Genomic DNA, 27,675 nt, shown 5'->3' with positions numbered 1-27,675 from the left:
AGACAGTCCCTACCCAACAGTGGACTCACAGTCTAAAAGGGGGAGACAGAGAACAAAACCAAACATACTAACAAAATAAAATAAATAGAATAGATATGTACAAGTAAAATAAATAGAGTAATAAATATGTACAAACATATATACATATATACAGGTGCTGTGGGGAAGGGAAGGAGGTAAGATAGGGGGGATTGGACCCAGTTCCTGTCCCCCAAGGGGCTCACAGTCTTAATCCCCATTTTACAGATGAGCTGACTGAGGCACAGAGAAGTTGTGATTATTTGCCCAAGGCCACACAGAGCCGGGATTAGAACCCGTGACCTTCTGACTCCCAAGCCCTTGCTGTATGACCCAAGGTCTGTGCCATGTGTTCATGACCACTCCCACCCCTGGGGATTTCAGGCCACATTGTTAATCCAAATCATCTTTCTCGGTCTTGCCCAGGTATTGATAGGCTGGTTCTCTGTAATGAGAAATCTAATCTCAGGTTGTAATTTAGGCTTTTGGGAGGCAAATTAGCTCTTTCAAATTGCAAACTACACCCCCCCAACACCACCCCAAAAAGATCAGCCCAAATTATTGTTGCTATTGCATCCTGGCTTTGGTCTCCTCTGGGATTGGGTACTGTGGCCTTTTCATGCTCTGTGGTCTTTGCCAGATTTCTGACCCACAAAGGTCTCTTCAAAAATTAGCCAGTCCTCACATTTAATTTTATATGCGAGCTTCCCAAATGTCCTGTTCCCAGATTACTAATGAGGAAGTTAAAGCAGGCGGACAGCAATCACGATCCTTGAGGCAATCTTCCAAATACTCTTCTTTCATTCAACATGGAGCCGATGTCATTTACCATTAAGTTTTCTAGCAGTGCTTTAGCCAGTTTAGAAGTATACATGATGATGCTCAGATCCAAATACATTTACATGGATTTGCAAGTAAAAATTCATGAGATACAGAGCTGTGGTATCAAGATGGCTCATCTGTTACTTGAAAATAACCCATCATCCATTCATTTAATCATATTTATTGAGCACTTACTGTGTGCAGAGCGCTATGCTAAGTGCTTGGGGAGTACTGTACAATAAACAGGCACATTTCCTGACCACAACAAGCTTACAGTCTGGAGGGGAATGTTCTTATTTAATGTTCTTAAAAGAATTCCAACCAATGTTTGCAAATGTTTGCTCAATGTTTGCAAACACGCCTGGACCCATTATCTTATATTCATTCATTTGTTTAGCTTTTTCCCCTGGGAATTTTGTCCTGCAGCCTGGAGGTAATTTGTTTGACCTCCAAAAGCATCTATGCATTCCTGAAAATGTTCCGTTATGTGAATGAATTCTTCCTTGGTTATATGTTGGATGCTTTCGCTGCTGTAGTTCAGACCACACAGGCACCTTTGGTGCACAGAAAGAGTACAGTGTATTTAGCTCCCATTCAGGTCTGAAGGCAACCCCAATGTCGGAGAGAGTAATAATAATAATAATTATTATAGTATAATAATTATTATTATTATAATTATAATAATAATTACATTTGTTAAGCGCTTACTATGTGCTGAGCACTGTTCTAAGTGCTGGGGAGGATACAAGGTGATCAGGTTGTCCCACGTGGGGCTCACAGTCTTAATCCCCATTTTACAGATGAGGGAACAGAGGCACAGAGAATTGAAGTGACTTGTCCACAGTCACACAGCTAAGTGGCAGAGCCGGAATTCTAACCCATGACCTCTGACTCCCAAGCCCGGGCTCTTTCCACTAAGCCACGCTGCTCCATTTTCAGTGTGGTGAGTGTGGCCGATAAATGATGCAGGATCAATACTCCCTTCCACGTCCAGTACATGTCACATACGTGCCATTTATTAATTGATTTATATTAATGTCTATCTCCCCCTATAGACTGTAATCTCGTTGTGGGTAGGGAATGTGTTTGTTTTTTGTTATATTGTACTCTCCCAAGAGCTTGGTACAGTATTTTGCACATGGTAAGTGCTCAATAAATACGAATGAATGAATGAATGAATGAAAGGTCTCTACTGAACATGTGCATTTGCTACCTACAGTGTGTAATATTGCTTCTCTTTCGCCCTCTTTATGTTGCTCTCATTTCTTTTTTTTATGGTACTTATGAAGTGCTTATTATGTGCCCAGTCACTGTACTAAACTCTGAGGTAGCTACTTCTAAAGACATCTGCCCCAAGAGAATGACCCCACTTCTAATCATTCTGTGCCAGATGGCTCCATCTTCTGCTGTCCTCCATTCATTCCTTGCTCTGCATCATCGTATCTTCAAAGCACGGCATTTTTGGTCCACCCTGTATACGACTTCAAGAGTTGCTTAGAGGTCCTTTAGTCATCTATTCTCTTCCCCGATAAACTTGTGATGTGGTTGGTGGGCCCTGCTCTGATGCTGGTGGACTAATTTTATTCTAGAACCACTTTGTTTGTGATCTTCTTCTGCCATTTTTAAAAATAGTACTTATTAAGCGCTTACTATGGTCCAGGTGCTGTATTAAGTGCAAACTAACGATGTCCCATATGGGGCTCACAGTCTTAATCTCCATTTTACAGATGAGGTAGCTGAGGCATGAAGAAGTGAAGTGACTTTCCCAAGGTCAGACAGCAGGCAAGTGGCCGAGACAGGATTAAAACCCGGGTCCTTCTGACCCCCTGGACTGTGTTCTATCCATTAGGCCACACTGCTTCCCATTTGGTGTTAGATATAATAATAATTATAATAATGATGATGGCATTTGTTAAGCGCTTACTATGTGCCAAGCACTGGTGATATTCACGAGACTGCTGCAGAAGTCAGATGTGACAGCTATGCCAGCAGAGCTGGTTTGAGAGATGGACAAAAGAAGAAGACTCCTGAATCCCAGACTGAACCCTCTTTTTCCTCTCCTCCTCCCCATCCCTTCCTCCCTTCCTCTCTTCCTCCCTTCAAGGCCCTACTGAGAGCTCACCTCCTCCAGGAGGCCTTCCCAGACTGAGCCCCCTCCTTCCTCTCCCCCTCGTCCCCCTCTCCATCGCCCCCGTCTTACCTCCTTCCCTTCCCCACAGCACCTGTATATATGTATATATGTTTGTACATATTTATTACTCTATTTATTTTACTTGTACATATCTATTCTATTTATTTTATTTTGTTGATATGTTTGGTTTTGTTCTCTGTCTCCCCCTTCTAGACTGTGAGCCCACTGTTGGGTAGGGACTGTCTCTATATGTTGCCAACTTGTACTTCCCAAGCGCTTAGTACAGTGCTCTGCACACAGTAAGCGCTCAATAAATACGATTGATTGATTGATCCCCCCCCGCCCTACCTCCTTCCCCTCCCCACAGCACTTGTATCTTTTTGTATGGATTTATTACTCTATTTATTTTACTTGTACATATTTACTATTCTATTTATTTTGTTAATGTGGTGCATCTAGCTTTATTTCTATTTGTTCTGATGACTTGACACCTGTCCACATGTTTTGTTTTATTGTCTGTCTCCCCCTACATTCATTCATTCAATCGTATTTATTGAGCGCTTACTGTGTGCAGAGCACTGTACTAAGCGCTTGGGAAGTACAAATTGGCAACATATAGAGACAGTCCCTACCCAACAGTGGGCTCACAGTCTAGAAGGGGGAGACAGAGAACAAAACAAAACATATTAACAAAATAAAATAAATAGAATAGATATGTACAAGTAAAATAAATAAATAGAGTAATAAATATGTACAAACATATATACATATATACAGGTGCTGTGGGGAGGGGAAGGAGGTAAGGCGGGGGGATGGGGAGGGGGAGAGGAAAGAGGTGGGAGTTACAGCAGTCTGGGCCTATGACCTACATTCATTCAGTTGGTAACATTTATTGAGCACTCACTGTGTGCAGAGCACTATGCTAAGTGCTTGGCAGTATAAAAATAAAAAGGCACACTCTCTGCCCACAACAAGCTCACAGTCTAGAGGGACAAACATTCAAATACACTATATATGTAAATGCTATATACATTTACTGTATACGTAAACCCTTTGCCTGATGTTACATCTAATCATTGTCATGAAACTACCTCCCTATCTGCTCCCTTACTCGCGTCCCCCTCTCCATCCCCCCATCTTACCTCCTTCCCTTCCCCACAGCACCTGTATATATGTATATATGTCTGTACATATTTATTACTCTATTTATTTATTTATTTATTTTACTTGTACATATCTATTCTATTTATTTTATTTTGTTAGTATGTTTGGTTTTGTTCTCTGTCTCCCCCTTTTAGACTGTGAGCCCACTGTTGGGTAGGGACTGTCTCTATATGTTGCCAACTTGTACTTCCCAAGCGCTTAGTACGGTGCTCTGCACACAGTAAGCGCTCAATAAATACGATGGATTGATTGATTGGTTTTTCTGCCCCCAAAACTTGATTCTCTGCTCCTCGCCAATATTTATTTTTTATGTTAACCCTAGGGAGGCTGAGATATGGGGGACTTTTTTAGTGGTATTTAAGTGATTACTTGGACTTCCCAAGCGCCTAGTCCAGTGCTCTGCACACAGTAAGCGCTCAATAAATACGATTGAATGAATGAATGAATGAAAGTGGCCAATTTTCCTTTCCCAGGCCAGCCCCTCCCCACCATGAGGGTCAGAGCCCCTGAGGACGGGGGCTCTGGGAGGGTTTCCCATCCTTTCTCCCCAGGCCCAGTGGTGGAGAGTAGCAGCAACCCTGGCATTTAGATAAACAAGAAAGATGATGGCTACTGTTTTTCATGTCCTAATAGTCATCGTGGGCAGGGAATGTCACTGTTTATTGTTGTATTGTACTTTCCCGAGTGCTTAGTACAGTGCTCTGCACACAATAAGCACTCAATAAATGACTGAATGAAATGAGTGAATGAAGAACTTGGACGTAGCATAGAATTAGGCTTTTTTTTGTTTGCGTGTGATGTTCGGTGATGTGTGTACTTCCCAAGCGCTTAGTACAGTGCTCTGCACACAGTAAGTGCTCAATAAATACGATTGAATGTATGAATGATGTGCAGAGAAGCAGCGTGGCTCAGTGGAAAGAGCACAGGCTTGGGAGTCAGAGGTCATGGGTTCTAATCCCGGCTCCGCCGCTTGTCAGCGGAGAAGTCACTTAACTTGGGGAAGTCACTTAACTTCTCTGAGCCTCAGTTACCTCATCTGTAAAATGAGGATTAAGACTGTGAGCCCCATGTGGGACAACCTGATCACCTTGTTTCCCCCCCAGCGTTTAGAACAGTGCTTGGCACATAGTAAGTGCTTAACAAATGCCATTATTATTATTATTATTCTTATAAGAACACTCTAAGATATGTCTTGCTTAAAAACCCTCCCAATGCTACTGTTTTTCATTCAAAGCGCTCAAGGTGCTAACCAGAGACATACAAGTGATGCAATAACTTTCAGATCATTTGCATTTTGAACTCTTGCTCTTCCTGGCCAAATCGAGAGGTCATAGCTCGGCTGAACTAAATTAGTTCCCTTCTTCCCTCAGGCCTTGGCTGGATTCCTTGCAGGTGGGGAATTGTGTACCGACTCTGTTGTATTGTTTTTACAAAGTCCTTAGCGATCTGTATACCTTGAGTGTTCAGTAAATATCATCATCATCATCATTGGTATTGAGCACTTAAGGTGTGCAGAGCAGTGTATTAAGCTCTTAGGAGAGTACAGTACAACAGAGTTGGTAATAATAATAATGATGGCATTTATTAAGCACTTACTATGTGCAAATCAATTGTATTTATTGAGTGCTTACTGTGTGCAGAGCACTGTACTAAGCGCTTGGGAAGTACAAGTTGGCAACACATAGTGATGGTCCCTACCCAACAGTGGGCTCACAGTCTAGAAGAACTGTTCTGAGTGTTCAAAGCACTGTTCTAAGCGCTGGGGAGGTTACAAGATGATCAGGTTGTCCCATGGGGGCTCACAGTCTTAATCCCCATTTTACAGATGGGGGAACTGAGGCCCAGAAAAGTTAAGTGACTTGCCCAAAGTCACACAGCCGATATGTGGCGGAGCTGGGATTTGAACCCATGACCTCTGACTCCAAAGCCCGTGCTCTTTCCACTGAGCCTCGCTGCTTCTCTAGAAGCAATCTAGAAGCAATGGTAGAAACATTCCCTGTCACAACAAGCTTACAGGAAATAAACATTAATACAAATAAATAATTTATAGATATGTACATACGTGCTGTGGGGCTGAGGGTGGGGTGAATATCAAATGCCCGAAGGCCACAGATCCAAGTGCATAGACGCTGCAGAAGGGAGACGGAGCAGAGGAAAAGGGGGTTTAATCGGGGAAAGCCTCTTTGAAGTTGGGGAGAGCAGTGATTTGGCAAATAGGGAGAGATAGAAGGAGGGTGTGGAAAACAGGTCGGCAGCAAGTTAGGTGAGATGAATACCTCTGATAGGGCAGAAAGTTGGTGATTTTCTCTTGGTTTGTTCCAACACATGATCTGATACGGTGCTGGCTAGAGCTGGAGGGAAGGTCTATCTCGTAAAATATCAGTCAACTCCCCCCTGCTTTAGCTTGTTTATCTCATTCCCCCTAGAATGTATCTGTGCTGGAGAATCACCACTGGCGTTCTACCATCGGCATGCTCCGAGAATCCAGGCTCCTTGCCCACCTGCCTCCAGAAATGACGTGAGTACCGGCGGAGCCCTAGAAAAAGTCAATATTTCACTAGAGACTTGAAGCGAATGGCACTGAGCTAGACCGGGGGTCAGCAACCTTTAGCGGGCAGAAAAGCCAAACCGAATTAGAAGCCTGATGCGTTGCCTCGCCAAGAGCCAATCCTAATTTAAACACACAATAACAGAGTGGACATCTTTGGGAATCTAACGGTTTGAAGTGCCTCCCTCCCGTCCCTGGTGCAGTCCCCTAGGTAGCAGCTGGACTGGATTAACAACCCCACCTTTTGGGATCAATCAATCAGTGGTATTCATTGTGCGCTTATTATGTGCAGAGCACTGTACCAAGCGCTTGGGAGAGTGTGATACAACAGAATTAGCAGACACATTCCTTGCCTATACCGAGTTTACAGTCTGGATGGAGAGAGATGTCACCTTGTGTGGATCTGCTTCACAGCCGCAGCTGTTGTTGCCAGTGGGAGGGGGCCAGGGGAAAGGGAAAGGAGAAAGGGGGAGGAAGGAAGGGGGTAATGTGGCTTTTCTAATCGAATTGAATCAAATCAATCACGTTTAATGAACACTTACTATTCATTCATTCATTGTCATATTTATTGAGCACTTGCTGTGTGCAGAGCACTGTACTAAGCGCTTGGGAAGTACAAATTGGCAACATATAGAGACGGCACCCTACCCAACAACGGGCTCACAGTCTAGAAGGGAGACACAGACAGCAAAACAAAACATGTGGACAGGTGTCAAGTCGTCAGAACAAATAGAATTAAAGCTAAATGCCCATCATTACCAAAATAAATAGAATAGTAAATATGTACAAGTAAAATGGAGTAATAAATCTGTACAAACATATATACAGGTGCTGTGGGGAGGGGAAGGAGGTAGGGCGGGGGAATGGGAACGAGGAGAGGAAAAAGGGGGCTGAGTCTGGGAAGGCCTCTTGGAGGAGGTGAGTTCTCAGTAGGGTTTTGAAGGAAGGAAGAGAGCTAGCTTGGCAGATATGTGGAGGGAGGGCATTCCAGGCCAGGGGGAGGATGTGGGCCGGGGGTCGACGGCGGGACAGGCGAGAACGAGGTACATTGTGGATGTTAGAGGCAGAGGAGCGGAGGGTGCGGGCTGGGCTGCAGAAGGAGAGAAGGGGGGTGAGGTAGGAGGGGGCAAGGTGATGGACAGCTTTGAAGCCGAGAGTGAGGAGTTTTTGCTTGATGCATAGGTTGACTGGGAGCCACTGGAGATTTTTGAGGAGGGGAGTAACATGCCCTGAGCGTTTCTGCACAGAGATAATCCGGGCAGCAGTGTGAAGTATAGACTGAAGCGGGGAGAGATAGGAGGATGGGAGATCAGAGAGGAGGCTGATGCAGTAATCCGTTAGGGATAATACTATATGCAGAGCACTGTACTAAGTGCTTGGTAGAGTACATTCAATTCATTCCTTCATCATATCCTATTTATTGAGCGCTTTCTGTGTGCAGAGCATTGTACTAAGTGCTTGGAAAGTACAATCCAGCAATAAAGAGGGACAATCCCTGCCCACAGTGGGCTCACAGTCTTAAAGAGTTGGTAGACACATTCTCTGTCCACAAAAGCTTACAGTCTTTTGCATCGTACATTACAGATCTTCTCGGCCAGTCTATTAGTCCAGCCTAAAGTCCAGAAACACTTCACTTCTCTGTGGGGCCGAGGGAGATGAGAGTAATTATGGTATTTTTTTAATGGTATTTGTTAAGCGCTTACTATGTGCCAGGCGCTGTACTAAGCGCTGGTGTAGATACAAGTTCATCAGGTTGGACACAGTCCTCGTTCCATGTGGGGCTCATAGTCTTATTCCCCGTTTTACAGATGAGGTAACTGAGACTCTGAGAAGTGAAAGGACTTGTCCAAGGTCACACAGCAGACAAGTGGCTGAGCTGGGATTAGAACCCAGGTCCTTGGGATTCCCCGGTCTGTGCTCTATCCACTAGGGCATGCTGCTTCACTGAACGCTTACAATGTGCTGAGTGCTAGGGTTGATGCACGGTTGTGGACTGTAAGTTTGTTGTGGGCAGGGAACGTGTTCTGATATATTGTACTCCCTCAAACACTTAGTACAGTGTGCTGCACACAGTAAGCCTCAATAAATACGATTGATTGATTGATTGATGGGTTTGGCCCTTGTCCAGACATGCTCAAGTGCTCATCTCAGAAATCTGAGATGCTGTCATCAGTCTCTCTGAAGCAATTAAGCTAAATAACAGAAGAAAAAAGAACTGTGCGCTAAAAAGCCCAACTCTGCATCATCTATGTCCTGTATAAATATTCTGGAGAATTGATCGCACTAATCTTTTAATAATAATAATAATAGTGGCATTTATTAAGCGCTTACTATGTGCAAAACACTGTTCTAAGCGCTGGGGAGGTTATAAGGTGATCAGGTTGCCCCACGGGGGGCTCACAGTCTTCATCCCAATTTTACAGATGAGGTAACTGAGGCCCAGAGAAGTGAAGTGACTTGCCCAAAGTCACACAGCTGACAATGGGCAGAGCTGGGATTTGAACCCACGACCTCTGACTCCAAAGCCCGGGCTCTTTCCACTGAGCCACGCTGCTTCCCGGCAATAGTTTAATAAACGGCTCTGTTTTCCAGCCCCTCAGAATCCATTCTGCACTGTGCCCAAATCTTATGTTTTAGGTTAGAAAATGGCAATAGCCCTCCCACGCATGACCCATATAATAAATATTTGTTAAGAGTATATAGCAGAGCTATAAAGCCTCCGGCAAGATGGATTTCTAAACTCAAACCTAATAAAAAAACTGCTAATGGTTACCTTGCAATCATAAGTGACATATAAATGAAATTATATCCTTACTACTAGTTTCTGAAGAAGTTAGAATCAGCAAGTCTGGGCTAAAATTTATCTTTTGCAATGGGTTCCAATTGGACTCGATGTATTTAATGTTCAGTTTACGCCACTAGCAGACAGCTTTCAAACAGGGAGAGGAAAAACTCTAGTCTCCCTGAAGATGCCTGACCCTCACATTACCTTTAGTGCTGCAGGGAATCAGGGTTTAAAGAAGTTTGATTTTTGTTTGTTTTTTTTTTTACAAAAATGGTATTTGTTAAAGGCCTACAACGTGCCAGGCACTGTACTAAGTGCTGGGATAGATGGAAGATAATCGGGACAGATCCAGTCTTTGTCCCACATGGGGCTCACGGTCTTAATCCGCATTTTACAGATGAGGTTACAGAGGCACAGAGAAGTGAATTGACTTGCCCAAGCTCACACAGCAAAGTGGAGGAGTCAGGATTAGAACCCAGGTCTTCTAACTCCCAGGCCTGTTGCTTCTCCTCCTTCTCCCCCCACCCCTCCCCACACACGCACCATTACTCTGAACATCACCATGGAGGGAACCGGAGGTCAGGACAATTGTAGTAATAATAATGGTATTTGTTAAGCGCTTACTATATGCCAAGCACTGTTCTAAGCACTGGGGTAGATACAAGGTTGTCCCACGTGGGGCTCACAGTCTTAAGCCCCATTTTCCAGGTGAGGTAACTGAGGCACAGAGAAGTGGCTTGCCCAAGGTCACACAGCAGACAAGTGGCGGAGTGGGATTAGAACCCACGCCCTCTGACTCCCAAGCTCGTGCTCTTTCCACTAAGCCACACCTGCTTCTCACAGCTGTGCACAAGGGTATTCTCCAAAGAGTAAAACAAGGAAAATGCAGTAAAATGTTAAGGTAAAAATGAGGAGGAATGAATCAATGGCATTTGCAGAGTGCTATATTAAGCACTTGGGGGAGAGTATCAAAGGAAAACTTACCTTGCCCTCAGGGAGTTTACATTTAGACCTATTACATTTATTCCCATGTACCACTTCATGCAGATTTTCTCCTCAGAATAGACTGTTGCCTCAATTCCCCTTGATAAGAAAAAGTCTTCTTACATTATTTATACACTGTGTCCCTGATTTTCCCCCAACTCTGTTTTCACCCATCTGTGGGATGTAAGCTGGGGTTTAGAGAAACAGCATGGCTTTGTGGAAGGAGCACAGCTTTGGGAGTCGGAGGTCGTGGGTTCTAATCCCAGCTCCGCCACTTGTCTGCTGTGCGACTTTGGGCAGGTCACTTAGCTTCTCTGTGCCTCAGTCACCTCATCTGGAAAACGGGGATTAAGACTTTGAGCTCCATGTGGGACAACCTGATTACCTTGTATCTACCCCAGCGCTTAGAACGGTGCTTGGCACATAGTAAGTGCTCAACAAATACCATAATAATAATAATAATAATAATGGCATTTATTAAGCACTTACTATATGCAAAGCACTGTTCTAAGCGCTGGGGAGGTTACAAGGTGATCAGGTTGTCCCACATTATTATTATTATTACCCTTATCCACCCCTCCCTCAGCTCCACAACACTTAAATACATAATAATAATGTATTTATTTATATTCATGTCTCTCTCCCCCTCTAGACTGCCAGCTCAGTGTGGACAGTGAACGTGACTATCAACTCTGTTATACTGTACTCTCCCAAGCGCTTAGCACAGTGCTCTGCCCACAGTAAGAGCACTATTAATACGATTGACTATGTGACTATCTCTCCCATTAATGGGCAGTAAAAGACTACCCCAGATAATGTCTTCTAGACTGTGAGCCCACTGTTGGGTAGGGACCGTCTCTATATGTTGCCAACTTGGACTTCCCAAGTGCTTAGTACAGTGCTCTGCACACAGTAAGCGCTCAATAAATATGATTGATTGATTGACAGTCGCTCCGTGGTTTAAGAAGAAGCTGCACTTTTTCCTCCTGGCCTAATGGATAGAAGGGAGCAACAACACTTTGACTTCACCCCTATAGTAACCCAGGAGGGAAACCTCTGAAGGGCTTCTAGTCCTGCCTCTCTTTCAGCCTGTTTCTGGAAGTGGTATAACCCTGATTTGAGGGCAAACTCTACTGCTGCATCCCCCCCGCAAAATATGCTGGCTGTAGAAAGGAAAAAGGGGTCTTTCTTCTGCTCATCTCACAGCAGAATTTAGGAAAGAGAGAGGTTTAACTGCCATCGTTGCTGACAGATTCAACCACGTATCTAAAAGGTGTTTTTCCTTTCCCGTGTGCACAGACAGGACATTGAACAGCAGCTGGGTTCCCTGATCCTGGCTACAGACATCAACAGGCAGAATGAATTTCTGACCCGTTTAAAAGCGCATCTGGACAACAAGGATTTGAGACTGGAGGATGCTCAAGACAGGCATTTTATGCTTCAGGTAAAAAACACCTTGTCTATCACACTCGTTGGGTAGAAATCACTGGAAAGACTGGAAGATGGTGGTTTTCTAGCATGCTAGTTAGCATGCTAACAAAAAGTTGGCTAGACTTAACCCCACACTTTAAATTAGGGCAGTGATCGGCTTTATTAGAGAGATTCAAGGGCTAGGAAAAACAAAAATGCTCTTAGAGTGGGAAATGTCACTGTTTTTAGTCTGTGTCTCGGCAATTTCTGAGTCACCTTCATCAATCATCAGGGATATTTATTGAGCACTTACTGTGTGCAGAGCACTGTATTAAATGCTCCGTATGGTAATTGCTGCCTAGTTGTTCCCACATTGCCTAAGGAGATCATGCTGTCCCATGTACTAAAGGAGGCACTCCACTTATGTGTTGGTAAAGTGACTATCATTATGGCACCTATACAAATGGAAAAGTCTATTTTTACCTCAGGACAAGACAAAAAGAGGAAGAAATTATCTCAATTTCCCCTCAAACCTATTTGCACAAAACACTCTCAAAAACCAAAGGCCTGAGATTCGAGCATTTTTTTTCCATTTAGCCATGTTCTCCCACCCCTCTGGTACCCCTCTTCCAGAAGCAGCGTGGCTCAATGGAAAGAGCAGGGGCTTTGAAGTCAGAGGTCATGGGTTCAAATCCTAGCTCCGTCAACTGACAGCTGTGTGACTTTGGGCAAGTCATTTAACTTCTCTGTGCCTCAGTTACCGCATCTGTAAAATGGGGATTGAAACTGTGAGCCCCCTGTGGGACAACCTGATCACCTTATAACCTCCCCAGCGATTAGAACAGTGCTTTGCACATAGTAAGTGCTTAACAAATACCATCATTATTATCATTACTACTTAGCCGCACTTCCTGGGGCCTGGTAGGACAGGGAATTGCTTCCAAAATAAATCCAGGCTCGTGGTTATTTCCAGCCTGATCTGAAAATCTGGGGGTTGGAATAATAATGCTATTTATTATGTAGTTACTCTGTGCAAAGCATAGGGGGTGGGGAGGGATAGTTATTTAACTGTACTATCGACTCTTAAGAACTCAGAATTAAATAATCACGCCAGCGGTCATTGGAGAAGCCATCGTTCTGGAAAAACAAGATGCCAGCGCGCTGGGCAACGCAGCTGAAAACAGCTGGGGTTCGGGCCAACGTAAGGCCAGGGTGCCTGAGCTGTTTTCCAAATCACAGTTAGTCCTGGAGTCGCCAGGAATAATGAGGGTGAAACCCAACTACTGTAACTCATGAGGACTCGACTTAAGTCTGCACACAAAACCCAGACGGGGCCCATCCCCGCCCTGCCAGCTAAACATCATTAAAGGGACAAGTCAGGTCACCCACCGAGACCGCAGGGGAAGTGAGGTCCAGGCTCCAGCCCCCACTTCATCCGGACACTGGAGCAGGAGTCCAGGCTGGAAGGAGGGGCTGGGCTGGCCTGGCGCGTTCCCCCTTTTCTGCTGCTTGGGATTTACCCAGGCCACTCCACAGACTCAAAATGGAGCTCTCAACTCCCCTCATTCAACCAGGGGCTCTGAAGAGGTGTTTTATTGGGAGCGACGATATAAGTAGACAAGTAGACGATCCAATAAAAGCGGTGAATAAGTGCTGTTTCCTGAAGAGGTGAGTTTAGGAGGAGCTTTGTTTTTAAAAAAGCGTGCGTAGCACCAAGTGGCGGGCCGGAAGGCGCCTCCTCTGACCCAGAGGTTTTCAGAACACTTCAGAGCCAGAGCAATTTGCTTCTGAAAGATCACCGGCTAATTGATGGCTTGTCTTCCCCCACAAAATGCTCCTGTTTTGTTTGGGTTTTTTTCTCTTTCCAGATCGCACTCAAGTGTGCTGACATTTGCAATCCTTGTAGGATCTGGGAGATGAGCAAGCAGTGGAGTGAAAGGGTCTGTGAGGAATTCTACCGGCAAGGTTAGTGCTCCGGCATCTCTATTTCCTTTCAACCGGGGCAGTCCCCATCACCGAGTGGAAAATGACTAACAGCAGTAGCTTTTGTTTTGGCAACCAGCTCTGGTTTTCCTAAATCCTCCCTCTGATGCCTCCTTTCAGCAGGCTGATAAAGAAGAGGAGGTTGGACTTCCAGGTTCAGAAAGCAGAGAAGCAGCGTGGCCTGGGTTTTTTGTTGTTGTTGTTGTTTGTTTTTTTTTGTTGAGATTGTGGTATTTGTTTAGGGCTTACTGTGTGCCAGGCATGTTACTAAGCTCTGAGGTAGAGTTAAGCTAATTAGGCTAGACAGAGTCCCTGTCCCACATGGAGCTCACAGTCTTAATCCCCATTTTACAGATAAGGAAACAGAAGCACAGAGAAGTTAGGTGACTTGCCCAAGGTTAAGAAGCAGGCACGTGGCTGAGCAGGGATTAGAACCCAAGACCTTCTAACTCCCAAGCCCGTGCTCTATCCACTAGGCCATGCTGCTTCTGGAGAGAACATGAGCTTGGGACTCGCTTGCTGTATGACCTTGGGAAAGTACCTTAACTTCTCTGTGCCTCAGTTTCCTCAAGCATAAAATGGGGATTCAATCCTACACCCTCCTACTTAGAGTGTGACAGGGACTGTGTCCAACTTGATGAAACTTGTATCTATCCCAGCATTTAGAACAGTGCTTGACACTAGTAAGCACTTAGCAAATACCATGAAAAAAAAGAGCAGCAGATAAGGAGGGACAACAAATTGGGAATAAGATTAGTCAAGTATCTCAGTGACTTCCCTGTTTGCCAGTGGGAGGTAATGCTAATAATTTTCCGCTCTAACTCTGATCTTCCCTTTAATGAGCTGGGACCTCAGTTCTAATGGCTCCTGGCCACAGTTAGCCCATTGGGAAGCCTGGCAGGCCTGAATAATGTGGCAACCAAGACTACCCGTAATAATAATAATAATAATGATGGCACTTATTAAGTGCTTACTATGTGCAAAGCACTGTTCTAAGCACTGGGGAGGCTACAAGGTGACCAAGTTGTCCCAAGGGGGGCTCACAGACTTAATCCCCATTTTCCAGATGAGGGAACTGAGGCACAGAGAAGTGAAGTGACTTGCCCAAAGTCACCCAGCTGACAAGTGGCAGAGCTGGGATTAGAACCCATGACCTCTGACTCCCAAGCCTGTGCTCTTTCCACTGAGCCACGCTGCTTCTCATAACCCAACTCATAACCCATCTACCTACTGCCCTGAAAAAAACAATTAAAAGATGGATGTCAACAAGTTTCAAGCATGTTTCCGACTCGATGGGGTAGAGAGATTTTGAGGCATTATCTTGACTCATCTCTCTTATCAGTTCTATATTCACAACATTGCTAAAATCCGCCCTTTCCTCACCATCCCAAACTGCTACCATGCTGATCCGAGCACTTATCCTATCCCGTCTTGACTACCTGCCTCCTCCGTCACTGATCTCTCTGCCTCCTCTATCTCCCCACTCCAATCCACAGTTCACTCTGCTGCATGGATCATTTATCAACAAAAACGTTTAGTCCATGTCTTCCTACTCCTCAGTGGCTGCCCATCCACCTCGGCATCAAACAGAAACTCCTGCCAGTTGACTTTAAAGCCCTCAATCAACTTGCCTCATCCTACCTCACCTCACTATAGCCGAGCTTCTCTAATCAATCAATCAATCGTATTTATTGAGCGCTTACTATGTGCAGAGCACTGTACTAAGCGCTTGGGAAGTACAAATTGGCAACATATAGAGACAGTCCCTACCCAACAGTGAGCTCACAGTCTAAAAGGGGGAGACAGAGAATAAAACCATACTAACAAAATAAAATAAATAGGATAGATATGTACAAGTAAAATAAATAAATAAATAAATAGAGTAATAAATATGTACAAGCATATATACATATATACAGGTGCTGTGGGGAAGGGAAGGAGGTAAGATGGGGGGATGGAGAGGGGGGCGAGGGGGAGAGGAAGGAAGGGGCTCAGTCTGGGAAGGCCTCCTGGAGGAGGTGAGCTCTAATGCCAGCTTACCCACTGTGCCCTGATCTTGACTGTCTCACCACGGACCCCTTTCCCACAACCTCCCCCTAGCCTGGAATTCCTTCCCCCTCCATATACACTAGACCACCACTATCCCCACTTTTAAATCATTATTAAGGTCGCATCTTCTCCAAGAGGCCTTCCCCAATTAAGCCCACTTTTCCCCAGCTCACTCCCTCTTCTGCGTCGTCAGTGTACTTGGATCTGTGCCTTTTGGACATTTGATTGAATGAACGAACGAATTCACGCGACCCCCAACCCTATAGCACTTGTGTACATATCTTTAAATTATATATTATAAATTACCTATTTATTCATATTAAAGTCTGTCTCCTCCTCTAGACTATAAGCTCATTATGTGCAGAGGACGTGTCTGCTAATTCTGTTGTACTCTTCCAAGGACTTAGTACATTGCTCTGCACATAGTAAGTGTTCCTCAAAAATCTCCAGTGGCTGCCTGTCAACCTACAAATCAAACAAAAACTCCTCATTGTCGGCTTCAAGGCTGTCCATCACCTCGTCCCCTCCTACCTCACCTCCCTTCTCTTCTTCTCCAGCCCAGCCTGCACTCTCCGCTCCTCTGCCACTAACCTCCTCACTGTACCTCTTTCTTGCCTGTCCCGCCATCAGACCCCAGCCCATGGCCTTCCCCTGGCCTGGAATGCCCTCCCTCCACACATCTGCCAAGCTGTCTTCCTCCCTTCAAAGCCTTACTGAGAGCTCACCTCCTCCAGGAGGCCTTCCCAGACTGAGACCCCTTTTTCCTCTTCTCATCCCCATCCCCCCCGCCCTACCTCCTTCCCCTCCCCACAGCACCTGTATATATATTTGTACAGATTTAATACTCTTTATTTTACTTGTAACATATTTACTGTTCTGTTTATTTTGTTAATGATGTGCACGTAGCTTTAATTCTATTTGTTCTGACAATATTGACACCTGTCTACATGTTCTGTTTTGTTGTCTGTCTCCCCCTTCTAGACTGTGAACCCATTGTTGGATAGGGACCGTCTCTGTGTGTTGCCAACTTGTACTTCCCAAGCACTTAGTCCAGTGCCCTGCACACAGTAAGCGCTCCATAAATACAATTGAATGAATGAATGAAGTGATTAGCATTGGGAGAGAATATTCAGGTGGAAATTAAAGAGGTAGCAGGGAAGGATTCTGATCGGGTGTGGTCTTTGTTCCCCTAAGTTAGTCCGTGCAAGTTTTCTTCAGGCTTTGTTTGTGCCTTCTCTGTGAGCCCTCAGGATTGTAAGAGCTGTTAATAGTGTCAAGCTCTGGGCCTCCTCTGGCAATGGAGGTAATTCAGGCATTCTAGAATCAGAGCGTCAATCAGGCAGAATGATCAAAAACCGCAGGTGCAGTGCCTCTGTTACAAAGAGCCAGAAAACCCCTATCTTGAGGAGCAGAAAATCCCAGAGGATCGTGACCAAAGGAGGCAAATGTGCCACCCTGATAAGCTCTTGGTGGGCAGGGAAAGTGTCTGCTAACTGTGTTGCATGGTATTCTCCCAGAAGCTCAGTACAATGCTCTGCTCATAGTAAGCGCTCAGTAAATACCATTGATTCATTAACTGATTACTTGTGGTGCTAAAGACTCTGGTTCCTGTCGATGAAAACTTCAGGGACTTTGCTTCATGTTCAAGCAGGTAAATCAGATACAGGTTGTTTCTACTATTCAATTCAATCGTATTTATTGAGCGCTGGTGGTATGCAGAGCATTGAACTAAGCCCTTGGGAGGGTCCAATACAACAATAAACAGAACACGCTCCCTGTCTACAATAAACTTAAAGTCCACAGTCTAGATTATTGCCCCTTCCCTCCTCTGCTCCCCAGAGTCCCATACTACAAACTATGGCATGTTCTGAGTGCATTAATTAATTAATTCATTCATTCAATCGTATTTATTGAGCGCTTACTGTGTGCAGAGCACTGTACTAAGCGCTTGGGAAGTACAATTAATCACCAGTTCCTTCCAATAGTGCTTCTACTAGTGCTAGTAGGGAGCAGTGGTTGATGGGCAGAATTTCCTCAACTAGTCAAGGCTAACTCAAACTCTACTCAATACAGGGCTTCCATATATACGGTTGGTACGGCATTCCCACTTGATCAGAGAGCACAATGCGTGATACATGCTTTCAGACAGACAGCAGTAATTCCCACTGGGCAATTTCCTGGCCCTGCTTCGTTCTCCAGGTGATCAAATACCACTGTTAAGCAAGGTCCTGACCCTGCTAAGGGAGGAACAACTTCATCCTGTCTTGAGTTGATACTCCAATCTCCCTGATAAGACAGGGAAAATAGACAAAGGGAAAAGGATATGTGATATGTTTGCCTTTAGTATCCTGCTATGAGACAGCCAAGAGGGCCTAGAGGCAAAACAGCTCAGGGGGGAGGATCTGAAGAGAAGAGAAGGGGGCATTCATTCATTCATTCAATCCTATTTATTGAGCGCTTACTGTGTGCAGAGCGCTGTACTAAGTGCTTGGAAAGTACAATTCAGCAACAGAGACCATCCCTACCCAACAACGGGCTCACAATCCCAGTCCCCCACTGCTCTTTCCAGCCTAGCGCAATTGCACTCATATCTGAACTTCACCATCTGAAAGGCAAAGAGAATAGTCTTCAAATCAGAAAGCACCTATCTAAACACCATCTCTATTAAGAGCAGAACAAAAAAATATCAGCTATAAATTGAAAGAAGGATTGTGTTCCAACAGAGTAAAAATTCCTTGACTGCAAGCATTGTATAGACATTGGAATGGCTTAGCGAGAAGGTTAGGGAATTGTATTCCTTAGAGGTATTCAAGGGCAGACCTCCCCGAGCAGGCAAATGGATGAGGTGATTTTTCTGAAGCAAAAACATATGCTGCTCTACCCTTATAAAAAGGGAAGAACAGCTAGGAGACAGCTGTCCCTAGAACATCTGGAACAGTAATCACCGAGGCCTGGGTCCTATTCCCTTTCCACAAGCAAATCTCCCAGGGAAACCAAAGACTCTTTCCTTCACAAGCTTTGGCTTCTGTGGGAGTTCTGCCTGCGTAAGAGAACTGGCCCAGAGCCATTCTCTCCACCCTCCCTTGCTCTCTCGCTGTGGGCAAGGAATGTGTCTGTATATTGTTGTATTGTACTCTCCCAAGCGTTTAGTACAGAGCTCTGCACATAGTAAGTGCTCAATAAATACGACTGACTTCCTCCTACCTCCCTTCCACATTATTATTGAATTTTTTGCCGGAACCCCTGGGACCGAAAGTCAGATGTTCAGATTTACCTGCCTTTTGGGGCCTTGAATGGAAACTCAGATGAGTTCTACAGACAGTATGGCTTCACACCTAATCAATTGATCAGTAGTATTTATTCCGCACTTACTATATGCAGAGCACTGTACTAAGTGCTTGGGAAAGTACAATGCAATAGAGTTGGTGGTCGTGATTCCTGCCCACAATAAGGTTACAATCTTCTTAAAGGTGTGGGCATATTCCCTTCTCTGTGCCTCAGTTAGCTCATCTGTAAAATGGGGATTAAGACCGTGAGCCCTATGGGGGACAGGGACCGTGCCTAACCTCATAGCTTGTATCTACCCCAGTGCTTGGTACGGTGTCTGGCACATAGTAAGTGCTTAACAAATACCATAAAATAAAAAGTTTCAGTGCTCCTTTAAGTTGCATGCTCAACATCCTGCAGTTAGCCCCAAGTTTAAGGACTCAGCCTCAGTCACAGGGGAGGAATAGGGAAGGGGAGGAGGACAGATGAGGGAGACAGGAGGAACAGGACTCTAAATTGGAAATAGAATAGAAAACTACAAAGGCAGAGTTCAAACCCCCATAGCAGAATCAATCAGTCACTCGATGGTATTTACTGAGTGCTTGCTGTGTGCAGATCACTGTACTAAGTGCTTAAAAGGTGTTGCCAATTTGTACTTCCCAAGCGCTTAATACAGTGCTCTGCACATAGTAAGCGCTCAATAAATACGATTGATGATGATGATGATGAAGAGCACAGTACAAAAGAGTAGATGTAGATGAGCCCTGCCCACAAGGAGCTACAGACTACAAGACTGTTCTCCCCATCGTCCTCTGGCCGGGAACCCGGGGTCCTCCTGCCTCGTCTGGGCCTGGCTGATTCCTCAGATAATTATTGTTTCGTGCAACCCCATAGCCCCCAACTGTGTTCCTGACTTTCATTCAATTGTATTTATTGAGCACTTACTGTGTGCAGAGCACCATACTAACATCTTGGGGGAGTACAACAATAGACACATTCCCTTCCCACAACGAGCTTACATTCACTCATTCATAATAATAATAATAATGGCATTTATTAAGCGCTTACTATGTGCAAAGCACTGTTCTAAGTGCTGGGGAGGTTACAAGGTGATCAGGTTGTCCCACGGGGGCTCACAGTCTCAATCCCCGTTTTACAGATGAGGTAACTGAGGCACAGAGAAGTTAAGTGACTTGCCCAAAGTCACACAGCCGACAGTTGGCAAAGTCGAGATTTGAACCCATGACCTCTGACTCCAAAACCCGGGCTCTTTCCGTTGAGCCACGCTGCTTCTCCATTTATTCAATTGTATTTATTGAGCGCTTACTGTGTGCAGAGCACTGGACTAAATGCTTGGGAAGTACAAATAGGCAACGTATAGAGACGGTCCCTACCCATTAGACTTCTCACGCTGAGGTATGGTAGAGGGAAAGAGCTGTGTAAGTAGTATCTTTTTCTTTGGGGGAAGCAGCGTGGCTCAGTGGAAAGAGCCCAGGCTTTGGAGTCAGAGGTCATCGGTTCAAATCCCAGCTCCGCCACTTGTCAGCAGTGTGACTTTGGGCAAGTCATTTAACTTCTCTGGGCCTCAGTTACCTCATCTGTAAAATGGGGATTAAGACTTCGAGCCCCATGTGGGACAACCTGATCACCTTGTAAACTCCCCAGTGCTTAGAACAGTGCTTTCCACATAGTAAGCACTTAATAAATGCTGTTATTATTATTATTATTTGGCCACCTAGCTGAGGAGGGTGGACACTGGACCCAGATCCTGGGGGCCATTATTCCAACCCTCAATTTTTACTTCACCACATCCTCCACCTTATCCTAATGCGGCATCAGACTACTAGAAAATTAGTTTACTATTAATCCATTCTAATAGCTCCCTGGCATGTGGATGCAAAATCACTACTAGTTCCAAAGCAATTACCTTGGAAAACTCTGGTCTTGGCTGGCTAAGTCTCCCCATCGGCTCTGAATTGTCCCTTTCCTATTGCTCTTAATTAATAGCCACATCTTCCATTGATTTCTCCAGAATATACATCTTCTTCTAGTTTATTTTATCCCAGAACCAAGAGACGCTCCAGATTGCTTGAAGCTGGAGCCTCAAAGGGGCCACCACCTTCCAGTAGGAAGATGTAAGGGGACAATCTGGGCCCGACTGGGGGTCCTACAGGGGCCGATGAGGGGGTTGGGGTTTTAGGAGGGGGAATTCTTCGGCTTCCTTTTCCAGCTGACTCGGAGGCCAAGCTGCACTCTGAAATAATTTCAGCAGTGGGGCTTTGGCTCGGAGCTGGATAGATAAGCAGCAGCACGACGGAAGCTAAGGAACTTCCAGGGTCTACTCAATCAATCAATCAATCAATCAATCGTATTTATTGAGCGCTTACTATGCGCAGAGCACTGTACTAAGCGCTTGGGAAGTACAAATTGGCAACACATAGAGACAGTCCCTACCCAACAGTGGGCTCACAGTCTAAAAGGGGGAGACAGAGAACAAAACCAAACATACCAACAAAATAAAATAAATAGGATAGAAATGTCAGTCCAGCCAATTCCGGTGCTGGCAAGCAACACCTCCCCACCCCTCAGTGATCCTGGACAAGCAGGGCTTGGAGTGGCAGCTACACAGCACCACAGTTAATTCCACCCCGAGCTGAAGAGGGAACCTGCAATTCAGAAGATTCCTACTGTTTTCATACGACAATTCGCTTCTCCATCAGAGATGGAAGGATTCTTAAAAGCCTGGGTGGGGGAACTAAAAACTCACAGACTGATTTTTTTCTCCTTTTTCCTTAGGTGACCTTGAGCAGAAATTTGAATTGGAAATAAGTCCTCTTTGTAATCAGCAGAAGGACACGATACCCAGTATACAAATAGGTGAGCCATGGATTTTTTTATTTCAATGTAGTTGGTCAGAGATTCTCTTTCGAAGTGTGACACACACACACACAAAATTAGGCCTTCTCAGACTGAGCCTCCTTTTTCCTCTCCTCCTCCCCACCCCCCCGCCCTACCTCCTTCCTCTCTCCACAACACCTGTATATATGTTTGTACAGATTTATTACTCTATTTTTCTTGTACATATTTACTATTCTATTTTGTTAATGATGTGCATCTAGCTTTATTTCTATTCATTCTGATGACTTGACACCTGTCCACATGTTCTGTTTTGTTGCCTGTCTCCCCCTTCTAGACTGTGAGCCTGTTGTTGGGTAGGGACCGTCTCTATATGTTGCCAACTTATAATTCCCAAGCGCTTAGTATAGTGCTCGGCACACAGTAAGCGCTCAATAAATACGATTGAATGAATGAATGAACTATAATAACCATGATGATACTCCTTAAAAGAGTCAAGGGATCACGAGGTTTAATAAGTCTCTTTAAATGAGTGAATTTGCAGGGGAAACAAGATTCAGCTGTGATTTATCTAGAGCCAGGAGATGCAGTGCTGGCTTAGCAAAGGTACTGTGTATCGAGAAAAGGGGGAACCATAACATAATGTGCATTTTAAAGGCACCAGCCTCCCTCATGCTTTACAACAGAAGTAGCAACATAGAGAGAATGAAATCCTTTGCTCCAGTTTGGGGGCAATTTTCAGGTGAGGTCAAAACCACATCTTAACCAGAAGCAGCAGCTGCTTCCAATTCCCTAACCTCTCTGGCCGTACAATACACTAGCGGCTCAGTCTAACCTGTTTGACCAAAAACAGTCCTTTCCTCCACAAGCTAAAATTAGGGGCAAGTCAGAGGCCTGCCCCCATAGTGGGAGAAAATGTGTGCTGCCTTCCTCCCAAGCACTCAGTACAGTGCACAGTATAAGCACTCAAAAAATATTAAATATGACAATGAATGTGAACACCAAAATGCCTGGAAGTGGCAGCATTGGAGAAAAAGAAGCAGTAGCTAAGGGCTAGTGGTAGACTTTTCCCATAAAAATACTTCCCACCTGCCCTCCTTCACTAGTAAAACAATCAAAGCTTTCTCTTTCCCTGAATCGAGGGTCCCACAAGATCAGTGCATTAGGCTAACAGGGTCAAGGGACAGAGAACGGAAAGCTCTTCTGAAGTAGGATAAATCCTTTGGGCAAACATTCATCATCATCAATCGTATTTATTCATCGTATCCATTTATTCAATCGTATTCATTTTACCCCTGCAAAATATATGTGGGGGAGGGGGAAGGAAGCTACCCCTCTTTAGCTCCATAAATTTAGAAATATGACAAGGAAGAACATTCAGTCGTGCCCAGGTATGGACTTGTCACAATATAAAACCCAGACAGAAGCCTTCCTATCATTGCCTTATGGCTTATTTCACTTGGTTTATACTGTGCCTTCTACTTAGACTGTGAGCCCCATGTGGGACAGGTACTTTGTCCAACCTGATTAACTTGTACTTATCTCAGTGCTGAGAACTGTGATTGGCACACAGTAAGCACTTAATAAATATAATAATAATAATAATCCACCTTAGAGGTGCAGCTCAGATTCAGAAAATACAAAGCAAGTGTCTAGCATCATTTTTTTGCCTATCCAGTAGCCACTGTTTCTCTTAAGGTATTAACCTCTCAGGAGCGGCAGGGGATTTTAGAGAGTTTTTGGACTGCGGGGCCCTGGATTATCAGTCACAATTTACACACACGCGCACCACACCCCCCACACCCGCACCCCTGAACCCCAAGAGAAAGCTGGTGCCCAGGTCCTGATAAGGCCCTCTTCGTGTTTCCCCAGGTTTCATGACTTACATCGTCGAGCCGCTCTTCGAGGAATGGGCCCAGTTTACCGGAGACACTCCCCTGTCGGAAAACATGCTGAGCCACCTCACGCGCAACAAGGCCAAGTGGAGGGGTCTACTCCACAAACAGCACAGCGGCGACGGCGGAGGGGGTGGCGACGATGATGGCGGCGGCGGCAGCGGTGACCACTCAAGCCCAGTGACTGAAAATGAAGAGCAGACTTTCACGGAAGGGGAGACCCCTTAGTGCTGGGCTCCGGGGTCTCTTCCACGGCCTTGCCGTCTTTCCTTGGCTAATCAGGACCAGGTCTGGTGAACGAGAAACCCGCGGGTGTGGTGGGTACCCCCGTCAAGCGTGGGAAAAGGAAAACAAAGAGGAAGACGGAGCTCTAGAGACCCTCCTTTACCGACCCACCCAACTCCTGGGTTTCATTGTTGTGCTCTCAGCTCTCCAAGGTACATCGGGTACCTTCTGCCCTCCGCCCTCCCAGTCAGGAGTCCGTTCGAGGAGGAACTCCATTCAGTGGGAGGCTGCTGGTCCCGGGAGAAGGCCAGTGACTTGCCCGGGGGAGATTGGAGAGTCAGGAAGATCAACTCCAGGGTCCATGTTCCACTCGCCCAGGCTGGGATATGCAGCCGGCCACGGGCCCCAACTATTGCACGGTCTCTGGCCCCGCTGCTACGCCCCACGTTAAACCACCAGCATATTCGGGACTCGGCGGATAAGGGCCTGGCACTAAAGAGAGCAAGAGAGAACCTCTTTATTTTATTGATAACGATGATAATGATAATAATAAATAAACCCTTTTTAACTTTTCTATTCCGTGCACTAGACGATGGATCTAAAAACCTCGGACTGAGATTACTCGGTGTACCCACCTGACCAGGAGACGGCTCATTTTGTTAATAATTTTTATGCCACTTTAGGTAAGAGGCCGGCATCTTCTCGATTCGAGGAACAGGGTCTCCTATCTACTCGGTGGAGAAGGTGATGCTCAGCTCAGTCCTTTGCACCGTTAGCTGATCTGTCTTTTTTGATGACTCAATTTCAACGACATGTTTATATTCACACGTGTACATTTCCTGTAAATACAAAGCGCTACTGATTCCCCTGCCAAGATACTTAAGTATTACGGGATTGCTACCTGTATAAACAATGGCACTGTGAACAGAATACTGTTAGTTTTAATACGAGAGAAAGCGTTTGTAAATATGGTATAGAGTTTATTAATACACTATTGTTTGCAGATAATGGCCTTAACTTTTACCGTCTCTCATCTTCTGATAGCTACCGCCCTTGTAGCGCCACAGCTGTGTTTCTGAATTGTCTTTTCATTTGCATCTTCCCGCTCCCCACAGAATGAAGATTGTGGGCCCTTTTTGTTGTCGCTGTTATTGTCCCTTTTCCTCTTTTGAAACTTCACATGCATTCCGCTTGAGACCATGTTGTTTAATCTACGGCTCCGGGCATCCTTTCGAATGGGTTCATACCCAAAGCCTGAAGTAATCGTTACAGCAATGCTACACAGTCGATTTTAGCAATGCCAGCTGATGAGCTTGTGTTTGTTAGACTCTTGCTACGGAACCTGACGGTGTGCAGACCCAGATGGGACCCGTTGTGACTTGTCACGTTAGCTGTTTTAGAGAATCCGTGCTTCGTCTGGTACAGTATCCCATGGTCCCTTTGTGTTGGATTCATTCTTTTGGTCTTGAGTAACTCGTTTCGTTTTCCTCATTGCCTAAAAATACCTAGCTGTTTGTTCCCTCTCCTTGATGCTTTGTGGTTATTTAAGGAAGGGCAATATTCTGTGATTGACAGCCTTTTCGCTTGCTGATGAAGTTCATCAGGGCTAATTAATTACAGCTCTCACTAGCCTGAGCCCCTGGAATTTTAAGCTGTTTGGTTCCACTGTGCTTTATCCAATGACTAGCTATGTGATCCATCCATTAAGCTCAACCCATGGAGGGATTCTCGTATGTTCTGGGGCCTTCCGCTCTTTGGCTATGTCCTGCTCCTAGACGTAGCAGGAACTCCAACTCAAGATAGAGTAGTGGGCACTTAGAGCTATTTTTTTTCCTTTAAGGATGATTACAGTGGTGTCAGTCAAGTCCGTCATTATTTAAATGCTCACGTTTAACGCATTAAAAGTAGCTAACTTATTTTCTTGGTTCTCTTAAGCATCCATTTTCATAGGTTGAAGCTTTCATTAATAAGATCTTTTAGGAAAAACAGCAGGATTAGAGAGAAATGATTACCTCGAAAGAGTGAAACAGAAGCTTTGCTGGAGAACTGGTTTAGGTTTGTGCCGTAACAGAAGAGGCTACCGGTTGACCGAACAAAAGTTTTGACCTTTGGATTACAAAAGTCTAGAGAAGAAATTGATATAATTTCTAGACAAAGAGTCCAGTTGTGAGACCACAGCTCAATTCTGTTGGCTGGCTACAAACTGGCATTCTTGGAATAATTCAGGTTGTTTTTCATAATCTTTGAAACTGTTGGATTTATTGTGGGCAAGGAAAAGCCTAGATTTGGAGATACTTCTGATTGTAAACCCCAAAGGAAAGCTCCAATGTAGCTTGATTACAGGAGATACCCACCTGAGGCCTTTGAATAGCCTGTATCTAAGAGAGTCTAGAAAAAGGAATTATGGCTTGGAGTTGGTCGAGGGGAGGCTGGTCCAGAAAACATCTATTTGTAGCCAATATTAGCATTTCCTCATGTTTGACCAAGGCCTCTTTCTGAAGTTATGAAACAGAGATAGTTGCTTTTTCTTATACTAAGAAGCTCAAAACACACTCCTTATGTAGATTATGCATGTCCTGCATTGCTTCTGCTGCCTGTCTTTTGACTATTAAACCCACTCACTTTGATCCATAACAGACAATAGGCAGAAAAATGGAAAGGAAATCAAACAAATGCATTTCCATGCTAATTAGCACCTCTCAAATGACCTTGCCAGACAGCTGAAACAATCAGAAAAAATGGGCTTTGAGATTATTTGTTGATTTCTTTCATCCACACCATCATCATTCCAATGACAATCAAAAACGAATGACACTTGATTTTATTGCTTGAGGAGATTATTTTAGTGGCTGAGAGGTTGAGGAGGTGGACGGAAGATAAAATTAAGATAAAATTGAAAAAGGACACTTTCTTAAGCCAGATAAGGGCTAAGAAACAGCTGTGGAGAATCAAAATATTATATTATTTGGGAAGCTCCTGCTAACTCATAGCCCTGGGCTCAGATCTGATCCATAGTTGGACTCGATAAGAATTGAACCCTACCCTCTTGAGGTTCAGGATCCCAAAAGGAATCCACAATAGTGTCATCTGGAGAGCATCCATAGCTTGGTCTGCTCTTGGGAGCTTTTCTAAAGCAGTGCAAATTACCCCTTGATTTTGGACTGGGTTATGAAGTTGTAGATTCACCAAATTTCCCCTAAAACTTCATGCGTAAACTGGACTTTGAAGCCAAACCTATTCAAGTTGTTCAGCTTTGACTTTTCTGTTTATTAAATACCCTATGGGGGCAGTGACAGAAAATACTTTTTTGATGGTATTTGTTACGTGCTTACTATGCATCAGACTGTATTAAGTGCTGGGGTAGATACAAGTGCTGGGGTAGATACACGTCTCCAATGGGGATCACAGTCTTTGACCCCATTTTACACCTGAGATAATAGGCACAGAGATGTGAAGCGACTTGCTCAAGGTCCCACGGCTGACACGTGGTGCAGTTGGGATGCCCATTATCTGAGCCATCCCACTTCTCCCCCATTTA

The 27,675-nt window shown here is 44.8% G+C and overlaps 1 protein-coding gene across 3 annotated transcripts in view; it reads left to right on the top strand.

Moving 5' to 3' along the window:
* Positions 1–27,473, top strand: part of PDE7B (phosphodiesterase 7B) — a 457,009-nt gene extending 429,536 nt beyond the window's left edge. For all 3 annotated transcript variants that reach the window (XM_038740710.1, XM_038740716.1, XM_038740725.1), the window contains 5 exons: positions 6,562–6,653; positions 11,752–11,896; positions 13,731–13,827; positions 21,958–22,038; positions 23,890–27,473. In XM_038740710.1, the coding sequence (XP_038596638.1) occupies positions 6,562–6,653; positions 11,752–11,896; positions 13,731–13,827; positions 21,958–22,038; positions 23,890–24,140 (666 nt within the window). In that variant the 3' untranslated portion in view covers positions 24,141–27,473. The remainder of the gene's footprint in view (positions 1–6,561; positions 6,654–11,751; positions 11,897–13,730; positions 13,828–21,957; positions 22,039–23,889) is intronic.
* The last annotated feature ends 202 nt before the right edge of the window (positions 27,474–27,675 follow it).

This window comes from Tachyglossus aculeatus, chromosome 2 (assembly GCF_015852505.1).
Source record: "Tachyglossus aculeatus isolate mTacAcu1 chromosome 2, mTacAcu1.pri, whole genome shotgun sequence".
Lineage (NCBI taxonomy): Eukaryota > Metazoa > Chordata > Mammalia > Monotremata > Tachyglossidae > Tachyglossus > Tachyglossus aculeatus.
This window is presented reverse-complemented; position numbering and strand designations above follow the sequence as displayed.